This window comes from Sinocyclocheilus rhinocerous, unplaced genomic scaffold, assembly GCF_001515625.1.
Source record: "Sinocyclocheilus rhinocerous isolate Xijiao unplaced genomic scaffold, SAMN03320098_v1.1 scaffold1093, whole genome shotgun sequence".
In the NCBI taxonomy this organism is placed as follows: domain Eukaryota; kingdom Metazoa; phylum Chordata; class Actinopteri; order Cypriniformes; family Cyprinidae; genus Sinocyclocheilus; species Sinocyclocheilus rhinocerous.
In genome coordinates this window covers 1,074,031-1,086,530 of record NW_015626381.1, presented here as the reverse complement: position 1 = coordinate 1,086,530, position 12,500 = coordinate 1,074,031, and the positions used below count along the sequence as shown (strand labels likewise).

Sequence of the window (12,500 nt, the reverse complement as noted above, 5' to 3'; positions counted from 1 at the left end):
CAGAAATAGAGCACAATCTGAAGATTATGATTTGTTTATGTCTTAACTCTTTGCTCTGTTCTCAGGCTCCACAAACACACATGAAGCGTTGCGACATGAGCGCCGGAGGGCTGATATTTCCTCCTCATGTTGTTCTGTTTTGAATTATACACACTGATTTGAGTGCATCTGTTGTGTTGTGTTGTTAAAGCATTTCCTCTCTCTCTCTCTGTGTGTGTGTGTGTGTGTGTGTGCAGATGTGGACGAGTGCCAGGCCATTCCTGGACTCTGTCAGGGGGGAAACTGTGTGAATACTGTGGGCTCATTTGAGTGCAAATGCCCTGCTGGACACAAGTTCAACGAAATTACACAGAAATGTGAAGGTAATGACACTCACACACGCACACGCACACACACACACGCACACACACATTCACGCACACACACGCACACACACACACATATCAGAACTCATTGTTCAGCTCTGCAGCTGGAGTTTGCCTCTACACACATGAGATCTCTTTAACATCTCAGATGTTTCTCCTAGCGAATGTAGAACAAACAGAGACTTATACTGAAGTTCTCAGATCTTTCTCCTGAGAAAAGTCCCTAATGATGTTGGCACAACAACATTCTTTCATCATTCGTGGAACGGTTTTCTGAAACGTTTTAGTTGGGCTTCCATCTAATGTTTTAAAATAACATTTTTAGAACGTTCAGACAACATTCAAATGTAACATTCTCATAGTCTTTGGAAAATGATAAAATGGAATGTTCGTATATAATCAAGACATTAAACATTTAAAAAAAATTGATGTTTTGAATGTTCGGAAGTAACATTTTCACAACTCTCTGAGAATGTTAGCAAACGTTTCTGGAACATATTTTTGATAGTTGGAAAGATACCAAAACCTGCAGTCAGATCTCAATATGAGACATTGAAACATTTCTCATCAGATGAAGACTAGTGACTCATTTGGGCCTGTTTTTGTCTCTCTTGAGGTCTTCTTGGAGAAACATCTGAGACTAAGCTCCTCTGAGTATTTATCTGCGTGTATTTTTGTCCTCTTCAGCTGTGAGTGTGTTTGTGGTTTAATCTGGTGTAGTTCAGCTCTTCAGTTAAACATGTATGTTTTACAGTCGAATTGTAGATCTTTGACTCTCTCACATAATCTAATCAAACTCCATCCACAGTTCAGTGCAATTATTATTTTCATCATTTATGTATATGGATGTTGATGGTCACAGAAGACGATGTGCTGGTTCCCTGGTGGTCTGATGTCACTTAGACAGCCGCATTAACATGAGTTTGTTTAGACAGCGAGTCTGAATCTTCTGTCGTTATCTCAAGAGTCGACGCTTTCAGATGTGTTTATAGGACAGACGGATAGAGTCTGGCTGCTTCGCTGTGTTTACAGCAGGGCAGAAAGGTTTTATTTTTAATTGTGTTCGATCAAACAGGTCATTACTGAACTGGAGTGAGACTCTCTAAAGCAGTAGCGAGTGTGTGTGTGAGATCCGTACCCAGAAATAACGGCCCAGAGCTCTGGAAAGCACCCGAGCGAGAGCCAAACTCAGACTGCTGTCCATTATTAGTCAAGTCGTATTTCACTGCAGACATGCTGCGGTCAGTCGTCTGACAGTAAATCTGACGTTCATATTGCTCAGTAATTCACATCACACAGCTAAACCCCTTCAAACGCGGCATCCCGCAGCTGCAGGGTTGTGTAGATGACGGCCCGTTGCTCTCTTTAGTAGTTTGGGTGCCAGAATCCGAGTCTCGAATTGAAAAATGTGACGTGAGACTTGATTTAGATTCCAAATTAGCTCGTTGAGTGTTTCTAAAAACTCACCCTCAGATCATCCCAGATGTAGATGAGTTTGTTTCTTCATCAGATTTGTAGAAATGTGTAATTGCATCACTTTCTCAGCAATGGATCCTCTACAGTGAATGGTAGGGTTGGGTATCGTTTGAATTTGATCAATTCCAATTCTGATTCTGCTCATCGATTCTGATTCTTATCGATTCCAATGTGTCCAAGTCAAACATTTAGATATCAAACATATTTATTTTGTGTCTCTTTTTGCAAAACATTTAATTGCTGCTGAATACCATGAATAAAAATCAGCCGGCTACACAAAAACTGGACTCTGGATAAATTGAGACTTTTTTTTTTTTTAAATGTAGTTCTCTCACAATTCTGAATAAAAACATATTAGACAAGTTCTGACGGCACCCATTCACTGCAGAGCATCCATTGCTGAGCATAAGAGACATCTTTCAGAAATCTTACCGACCCCAAGTAGTGTAGATATCAATTACTGCTGCAGTCATTATCCAGAAGATCATCACACGTGCTTCAGAAGATGTGCAGGTAAGTAGCTGCACTATAGCTTTGACTAGTATGATTTTCTCAGACGGTCAGCGTTTGATGGTGAAGGGGTTTGTATTGTAGCGGCTTTGAATGAATGATTCAAAGACAAATACATTTTTAACAACCCCTTTTTCGCCAGCTAAAAATAAAAGATGCACACACATGAATTGATACGTGGAATTGAAATTTACATTTTACAAGAAGTATCCGATTCTGGAATTGGAATTGATTTTTGATTCCCATCCACACCATCGGCAGCTACTTCTGCAGGTGTCCGGTGGGCTTCGACACGGCGCTGGACGGCTCGCGCTGCATCGGTGAGTCCGCCCGACTCTCACTGTCACAGTCTGATTCATTAACCTCTCCTCCTGTCTGCTTCCTGCTGTGTGTGTTTCCTCCGTGTGTGTTTGCAGAGAAACTATTCACATTTTCTTAATGTTCAGATTTAAAGTTGTAATAAAAACCTAAAGGAGGAGGGCAGTAGATCCTTCGAAATCCACTGTAAACTCACATTCAGATCTGAAATGAAACACCCATTTCACACCATCTGATCAGTTCACTCTGAGAAAGCCATATCTTGCGTTTTTTTCTCATTCTCGTTCTCATTTCTGAAAGCTCGAAGTTAATATTTCAATAAGTTAGTAACACGTTTGCATGTTAACGGTCTCTGATGTTAATGGTCACATGACATGCAGCTAAAAAAATTAATTGTTTCATCTTTGTTAGTAAGTGTTTTATTTAAACCGGGTTTGAATGTCATTTGACTTGAACTGACTTTGGCAGAACATGTACAGTTGCTGATGAATTACATGAAACTGTAAAAATAAGTGTTTGTGTGTGAGGCCTTCAGAGGAGGCCGTCCTCTGTGTGTGTGTGTGTGTGTGTGTAAGTGGGTCAGTGGTCTTCAGCTGATGTGTGTTGGCTGTGTTTGTGTGGAAGGAATGTGCGCAATGACTCGATCCACTCCAAACGTTTCCTGAGCCAAACATCCCTTTCTTCTCCTCCATCATCGCGCTCCGCTCGCTCCCTCGCGTTACTCCTGCAGCTGGAGATGCTCTGTCATTACATAGACTGTGCCGTCACACCGCGAGTGTGTGTGTGTGTGTGTGGCCACATACCCAATGCGAGGTGACATACGCATGTACCCAGCTAACAAAAATATGCTCTAAGTTGTGAAAACATTATTTCTGAAAGCTCTATGAACATTCAAAACATACAGTTTTTTAAAATATAAAAAAAAAAAAATTTGTTAAGGGAACATTCCATTTGTATCATTTTACAAATATTAAAGAAACGTTACTTTTGAATGTTCTCTGAACATTCTGAAACAAGTTGCAACATTTAAAAAACATTAGATGAATGTCCAACTAAAATGTTTCAGGAAAAATTATTCCATGAATGTATAAATAATGTATTTGTACTAACACTTTGAGAACATTATTAAAGGCCAGATAACTCTGAACGATCGTTCTGTTAACGTTTGATCATAACTTTGAGAAAACCTTTCCAGAACGTTCTGAGAACGTTCTCTGTTAGCTGGGTATATGTGTGTTTGTGCATCACTAAAGGATGTTTCACCGATTCACAAGTGTTTTTTAAACAGATGTTCTCTTTAGCCAATAAGATGTGAGTTTTTAACCCAGCCAATCATAATACGCACACATGATCATATGAAACAGTTTGTACATGTAGAAACATTGAGAAATGTGCAAACACACTTGTGTATTTTAATTGTTTTTCATTTGCAAATAGTATTTTGTGATTATGAACGAGTGAACATAGCAACACCTTAGCAACCACCCTGAGTACCATAGCAGCCGCATAGCAACACCTTAGCAACCACCCCGGGTACCCTAGCAACCGCATAGCAACACCTTAGCAACCACCCCAATTACCCTCGTTGCACTTATTGTGTGACTGCATCAGATGATGGTAGCTCATGTAGCATTCTGTGTTTGTGTGCTCTGCTCCAGACGCTCGGACGGGCTTCTGCTACGCCAACATCGTGAGCGGGCGCTGTGCTAACCTGCTGCCGCAACGTATGTCCAAGAGCCAATGCTGCTGTGAGAACAGAGGATGCTGGTCCGGATCCAGCGTCCCAGAGATGTGTCCCATCCGCGGAACAGGTGAGGATGAGAATCCTTCATGGCGCTCTCAGTCTCTCAGTTCAATTCAAACAGCTTTACGTGGCTTTTATTTAAATGACATGGAAAACGGTTAAGAACAACTGAACAATTGAAATAGTATTTTGAACAAGCACCATAAAAGCCTTTCGTGGGACTTAACAATAACACTTGTGGATTTGGATCAGTCTCATCTGACCGATACCCAATCCGGCAGAAAAAGCCAGTATCGGAGCCGATACCGATAACGAGTGTCGGATCGATGCATCCCTAGATTAGATAGCTAATGATAAAATCTTTTTATTAGTGGAAAAAAAACATATTTAATTGAAGTGATAGTTTGGTTTGCAGACATCAAAGCTTGATTTAGCTCAGGACTGTTTTGATTATCTGTAATTACCTTTATTTATTTGTTAGAATATGTGGCCCTGGAGCACAAAAGCAGTGTTAAGTCGCTGGGGTATATTTGTAGCAATAGCCAACAATACATTGTATGGGTCAAAATTATACATTTTTCTTTTATGCCAAAAATCATTAGGATATTAAGTAAAGATCATGTTCCATGAAGATATTTTGTAAATTTCCTACTGTAAATATATCAAAACTTAATTTTTGATTAGTAATATGCATTGCTAAGAAGACAACATTTAAAAGACTATATCAAAACTTAATGTTTGATTAGTAATATGCATTGCTAAGAAGACAACATTTAAAAGACACATTTTTTTTGCACCCTCAGATTCCAGATTTTCAAATAGTTGTATCTCAGCCAAATATTGTCCTATCCTAACAAACCATACATCAATGGAAAGATTATTTATTCAAATCTCATGATCCTTATGATTGGTTTTGTGCTCCAGGATCACATATGTATAACTCAATATTTTAACTAATTGCAAAAGCTGAATAATCAATCAAAGTCTACTGATTAATCAGTGAAATAATCAACGATTAGTCGATTAAGCATTCTAATAATCGTTAGATTAATTGATTACCAAAATAATCGTTTGCAGCAGCCCTAATTATTATGGTACAGAAATTGTAACATTGTAACACTCTAACTAACAAACTGAAACTGAATAATACTCTCTCTCTCCCTACTCAGAGGAGTATCAGAGACTCTGTCTGTATAGTTACACGGTTCCTGATCCAGACCGACCAGATCTGATTCCGCTTCCGGGTCCAGGTCCGCTTCCGCTTCCGGGTCCTGGTATTGGTCCTCGTCCTGGTCCTGGTCCGGGTTTTCCCGATGACCCACGAGATCCTTACCCTCGTGATCCAAAACCTTTGCCGCCCACATCTGTTGACCTTCCCTCCTTCACCATCAGACCTGGTAATGCACACAAACAAACATCTCCGCGCTCTGTACTGAAGGGCTGTTAAGGGCAAAGACACGCCTCACTTCCTGTTTACTTCCTTGCTGTCAGTTTGTAAATGTGTTACAAATGGATTGGTATATGAAACTGTTCTTATCAACAACACTTCAGTAACTTCTTACTGGCTTTGTGTCAGAATCATCTGTTCCAAATGCCAGGCAGATCTGATGAAAGAGCTGCGTGCGTTGAACACACTTCAGTCGCTTCCTGTTTGCGTCAGAGTTAAAATGCATTTGATCAGTGATTCTCAACCTCTTTGACTCCAGGGCGTCCATAATATTCAAAAGCTGACATGTTTCCTCTGGATCATCTGCTGTAATGACAACGTTTTTTGTTTACTTTTTTTATTTTTATTTACAGAAACTATGAGTGTTCATAGATTCAAACAAATCGAATTTAAAGTCAAATTAAGATAATAAGATTTTAGGATTCCACAAGTTTCCAGAAGCTGAATGTTTTTCAGGGTTCCTGCTCTTTTTAACCACTGAATTCATGACTTTTTTTCAATTATGGATAAGGGTTTTAAAAAAATATGTTTTACTCTCTAAAAATGTATTAATCCTGCATACTTCTTGCAGAATTTGTATCCAATGCAGATATGAATGATTCCAGATGTGCAAGGCACTATATTTTTTTCTACCTGATAAGATATTTTACAGCATGGCATGACTAGAAAATTGTAAATTCATAATAAAATTCCCATGGCATTTTAAGATCTGAATAATTTCCATGATGTTTCATGTCTAGAAATCTTTTAAAATGAGGCTTCCTCATATCAGTGATATTTTAGTATCAGTGATCAAGTTAAATTAAAATGAGAAATGTTGCCTTGGCAACTAGCTGAAATAAAGTTGTTTTTATTTTATTTTATTTTATTTCAAATAACCAAAATGTTTTTATGGTTTTATTTGTAGTTTTAGTTAACTGTAATAACCCTGCCTCATATATTCAGGTTTTTCTAGACCATGTGAATCCTGGTTGAGAGCTGCTGGTTTCGAGGGTTTAAGAGGCTGATCAAACTCAGCTAGTTTATCAAATTTCTCAACTTTTCTCCATACATGTGTCACAGTGTTGAGACTCTGAGCCTGACGGTTTCCCGTCTCTCTCTCTCTCTCAGTCATCCTGTCTCAGAACTTCAGCATCAGGAACATGTGCGAGGCGTTTCGTAACCTGTGCATCAACGGCCGCTGCGTGCCGACGCCAGGCAGCTACCGCTGCGAGTGCAACATGGGCTACCGGCTGGACGGCCGCGGCGAATGCATCGGTCAGTGCGTCGCCTGATATCAGACGTGTGGAAGGCGTCTGCGGCGAGCGTTTGATCACGTGTTGTGTGTGTGTTTAGATGCGAACGAGTGTGAGCGGAGCCCCTGTGTGAACGGGGAGTGTGTGAACACCCCTGGATCCTATTATTGCCAGTGTCCCACCGGATTCCAGAGCACGGCCACCAGAACCGAGTGTCGAGGTAAACATACACAAACACACACGCCACATGTGCACACTAGGGATGCACGATATTATCGGAACTAGGGGTGCACGATATTATCGGAACTAGGGATGCACCATATTATCGGAACTAGGGGTGCACCATATTATCGGAACTAGGGATGCACCATATTATCGGAACTAGGGATGCACCATATTAGATTTTTGCCGATATTCGATATACCAATATTTTTCATATCATTTTGGCTGATAGTCGATGCCGATACCGATATATACATTTCCCTTTGTTTTGAAACAACACCAAGTCTCTCCTGTGCGGAAATTATAAACAAATTATTTTTTAAATTTGGTTAGTTTTGAGCAAAAACTTATTTGTTAGAAGTAATAAACTTTATTAAAGTTCTTTTTTTAATGAGAGTACATTGAAAGCCTTGAAAATAACTAATAAAATCAATCTCTGCTGTGTTTTTTTTCTCTCAGACAAATGCAGTTGAAACCGTAAGATTTTAATTGTGGATTTAACATTATTAGATGGTCTAAAGCAAAGGAGCTGTAAAAATACTAAAATTCTTTTAGAGCTCCCTATATTTAAGTTTTCATAATCCATTTGAAAAAATATATTACATATTACTGAATAAAAATGTGTATATCAAATTATTTAATCACGAGTGTGTTTTGATTTAAAGGTCAGAAGCTGTAGCTTACATGAATAAAAATCACAAACATGACACTTGTAAATTAAACAATTTTATTATATACAAAGATTTATTTATTAATGTGTAATTTTTTTTAATAGATTATCACTTGTAAATTAAACAATTTTATTATATACAAAGATTTATTTATTAATGTGTAATTTTTTTCCCCAAACAGATTATGAAAAAGGAGCTCTAAAAGATTTTTTACAACTCTTTTGCTTTGGAACATCTACAAATGTTAAATCTTGTTAAAAATTTATTTTAATGTTGCCACAGCATCTGTCTGAAAAAAATGCAGTGATTGATTTATAGTTGATTTATAGTAATTTTCAAAGCTTTCCATATACTGTCATTATAAATGAACTTTATTATTGTTTATTTAATTCTAACAAGTTTTTGTTAAAAACAACCAAAATTTAAAAGTATTTGTTTCTAATCTCTGCAAAGGAGATACTTGGTGTTGTTTTCAAACAAAAGGAAATATATCGGTATCTGCATCGGCTATCGGTCAAAATGAGTAAAAAAATATCGGCATATTGGATATCGGCAAAAATCCAGTATTGTGCATCTAGTGCACACGTACACACGCTCACGTCTGCCTGCTCTCTGCAGATCTGGATGAGTGTGTGGCCAACGGTCGCATCTGCAACAACGGTCGCTGCGTCAACACGGAGGGCAGCTTCCACTGCGTGTGCAACGCCGGCTTCGAGATCTCAGCTGACGGAAGGAACTGCCAAGGTGAGACGTTCAGCCGAGTCCCACGATGCACTGCAGTTTACAGACGCACATGAATGCATTCGATAGTGACAGAAACAAGACTAGACGTCTTAATTTTCACACTGGTTCACTGTCTGTTTTTAACTCTTTCCCCGCCAGCATTTTTGAAAAAAGTTGCCAGCCACCGCCAACGATTTTGATGATTTTCACTAAAACTTTATGGCCTCCAGTATATTTAGCTGTATGAATATTTGAATATGCAAATCACCAAAATAAAGATCAGAGCCTCTACTTTTAAACAAAAAAATTTGAACACTTGAATATAGGTAGGTTTCATAAAAAATGCATAATTTTGAGCAAAAAGGTGAGAAAATTAAATTTTTATAAAAAACTACATCTGGATAATATTCAGTTCGATTATCAAAGCATAAATCCAGTAAATCGCTTCCATCAACACCTCCAAATCTTGCACAGACATATACCACTTCCCGGATCAATATTTTACTCCGTAACATTATGCAGTTTTCATTTATATGCTGTCTATTGCTGATGATCGCATTATTTTTCATATGCATCTGTTTACATAAGAGATCGCTCGTTTTTCCGTCCTGTTCACGTGTGTTTTTGTTCGGGAGGTTTTGTACTCGTTCAGAAGATGCGTAATAGCGCCCCCGAGTGTATAACAGTGAAAACACGAAAAGCCGTAAAAAACTTGTCTTTGGCGGGCAAGCGCCAAATTAATGTACTTAATGATATTTAAGTGTAACACATTATTCAAGATAAAAGGAGTCTGATTCAACAAGGAATATCAGAAAGCCAGGTCCTGACTGTGGCAAAAGGAGGAGCTGGGGATGGAGGAGGGTAATTTGCTCCTGAGCATGCGAAAAAGCTGCTGAATAATAGTGAATAGAGCTTATGTAGGAATGCCGTGATAGGTGTCGTATTCCTATAGGTAGATGTGATCAGCTGAGAGTCAGCCGATGCAAGCTTGACTCGCGTGACCTGCCAGAACTAACGCGATACGCTTAATTTATATCTGTATTACCACTGATTGGATGCTAGGTGGTGCTGTGGGGTAATCTTCACTGCAGAAATGCAAAAATACTGATTGTTTCCAAACAGGTTTTCTTATCACACAACTGTACACAATTAGGCATTACGGTACAACCCTCTTTGCTGAAATCAAAACAGGGACGATAATAGGTGAGCGCCAGCCAATGAGTTTGCAGTTTGCGCATTAGCTCCGCCCACTACTGGAGAAACCGGCAGTTCTTAAAAGCTGAAGAATTCCAAAGAAACGCCGTTATTTTGACAGGAAAATACAACAAAGAATATTGTTTACATGTAGCGCGTCAAATTCTGCATGGTACATAGCACATAGCGTTCAAGTTAAAATAAGTTAAATTTTTATAAAAAGTCTCGATACCTTGTGTTTTTCCCCCATTGCACTTCCTGCGTCTTGTGTTTTTCAAAGCAAAAGCGTGTTCTGTCTGAACGGCCTCTTAGTCTGTATTCTTTTTGCATATTTAGTTCTGTTTATATTTTTTCAAAGGGAATATAATATGCAAAGAGAATGTTAGAAATAAAAAGTCAATTCAGAAAACAGGCATTATATGTAAGTCCTTGAAAAGATTGGTGCTAGAAAAAGTGCTGGATATGCATGAGGAGATGCTTGTATGAACTCTGTTGAAGTGTTTGTGTGTGTTGCAGACACTGATGAGTGTTTGATAAGGAACATCTGTCTGAACGGCATGTGCATCAATGAGGATGGCAGCTTCAAGTGCATCTGCAAACCTGGATACTTGTTAGATGGTACTGGACGGTTCTGTGTGGGTAAGTACACACACACACACACACACACACATCACACACACACACACAGGTTTGTTTTTGTGAAAAGTGGGGACATCCCATAGGCGTAATGGTTTTTATACTGTACAAACTGTATGTGCTATTGCCCTACACCAACCCTACCCCTAAACCTACCCCTCACAGGAAACTTTGTGCTATTTCAGACTTTCAATACACTCCATTCTGTGTGATTTATAAGCGTTTTGAAAAGTGGGGACATGGGGTAATGTCCTGAAAAGTCACCTTCTCCTTGTAATACCTATGTCATACCTTTGTCATTATACAAATTTATGTCCTCATTTGTCACAAAAACGCGCGCACATGCACACACTCACACTCACACACACACACACACACACACACACACACACAGTCACTAACCAGCCCTAAACCAAAACACAAAGATCAGAATCAGAACATTAGTGTGGACCTTTTCACATATTTGGGCCTCACAAGCGCAGACAAACCTAAACACACACACATCTGAAGTCATGCATATGATGTACTTGCTCATTAATGATTTGTATAGTCTCAAGAGGAATGAGTCTAGAACACAGAAAGCCACTCACACTCACACACACACACACACACACACACTCACACACACTGTTGATCACACTGATTGCTCTCAGCTTCAGTCTGAGCTCAGATGAATTATGGGTATTACTGATCTCACATTAAAGGAGTAGTTCACTCAAAAATCAAAGTTTTGACTTCATGAACAGATGTTTAGCAGCTCTTTCTTGTACGATAAAAGCAGATGAATCCAGCAGATCCAGAAATCAGACTCATTTTCAAACAAGTCATATATGATACTTTAATGTGTTTTAGACGCTTACTATTGTTCATTTTAATTATGTAGTAAAGAGCATCCCAGATAACATGGAGCGTTAGGGTTTGAATGTAGAATGTTTGAATGTTTGTTCAGAGTTATCTGGTCTTTAATAATGGTCCCAAAATGTTAGCACAATTATTTATACTTAGATACTCATCTAATGTTTTTTTTAAATGTTACTGTTTGTTACAAAACATCCAGAGAACATTTAAAAATAACATTCTCATAATGTTTGCATGTTCCCTTAAAGAGGTGGTTGACTGTTTTTTTCTAGGCTTGATTGTGTTTATGGGGTGCAGTCTAACAATGTGTTAATGCTTCGTTTTTAAAAAAACACATTATTTTTCACATAATTTACCTTTATTCCACACCGCTCTGTCCCTTCTCTGAGAAACGCGCTGATCTTTTCTTGTGCCGTTTTTGTAGGCATTAAACTGCCAGAATTTTAAAAGACAATATCTCCGTTTGCATTGAACTTTCACCTTCGTAACTTTGCAGATATTGTTTATGCTCAAACAGCATAAACTGAGGTCTGAGGTGTTGTGTTGACACTCATCATGTGTGCAGACGTGTGTGTAGCGTCGTGTGTTCTGTGTGTGTTTGTGTCAGATGTGGACGAGTGTGAGGTTCCTGGCATGTGTATGAACGGTCGCTGCGTCAACACCGAGGGATCGTTCCGCTGCGAGTGTATGCCGGGACTCGCCGTGGGGCTCGACGGACGCGTCTGCGTAGGTGAGTGCAGCCACACACACACACACACACACACAGGGTTTGTTGTTCTCATTAAGGGTTTGTTTGTTGTTCTGAGTGTTGATCTGGTGTTCTGCAGTCATTTAGTCAATGGTTGTTTATCACGGCATGTTGTTGTTGAAATGCGACGCTGAGGACTGTTCTGCTCTCCTGCAGACACACACATGCGCAGCACGTGTTACGGAGGATATAAGCGTGGTCAGTGTGTGCGACCATTCTTCGGCGCTGTGACCAAATCTGAGTGCTGCTGCGCCAGTGTGGAGTATGCTTACGGAGAGCCGTGCCAGCCATGCCCGCCGCTCAACTCAGGTACACACTCACACACACACACACACACACACTCACACTCAAAC

General features: G+C 39.3%; 1 protein-coding gene across 1 annotated transcript in view; it reads left to right on the top strand.

The window, feature by feature from the left end:
• fbn1 (fibrillin 1) overlaps positions 1-12,500 on the top strand; it is an 82,522-nt gene that overhangs the window by 15,115 nt on the left and 54,907 nt on the right. The window contains 10 exon segments of the mRNA XM_016518610.1: positions 237-386; positions 2,585-2,671; positions 4,328-4,480; positions 5,583-5,810; positions 6,971-7,117; positions 7,196-7,315; positions 8,607-8,732; positions 10,422-10,544; positions 12,007-12,129; positions 12,304-12,466. Coding sequence (XP_016374096.1) covers positions 237-386; positions 2,585-2,671; positions 4,328-4,480; positions 5,583-5,810; positions 6,971-7,117; positions 7,196-7,315; positions 8,607-8,732; positions 10,422-10,544; positions 12,007-12,129; positions 12,304-12,466 — 1,420 coding nt within the window.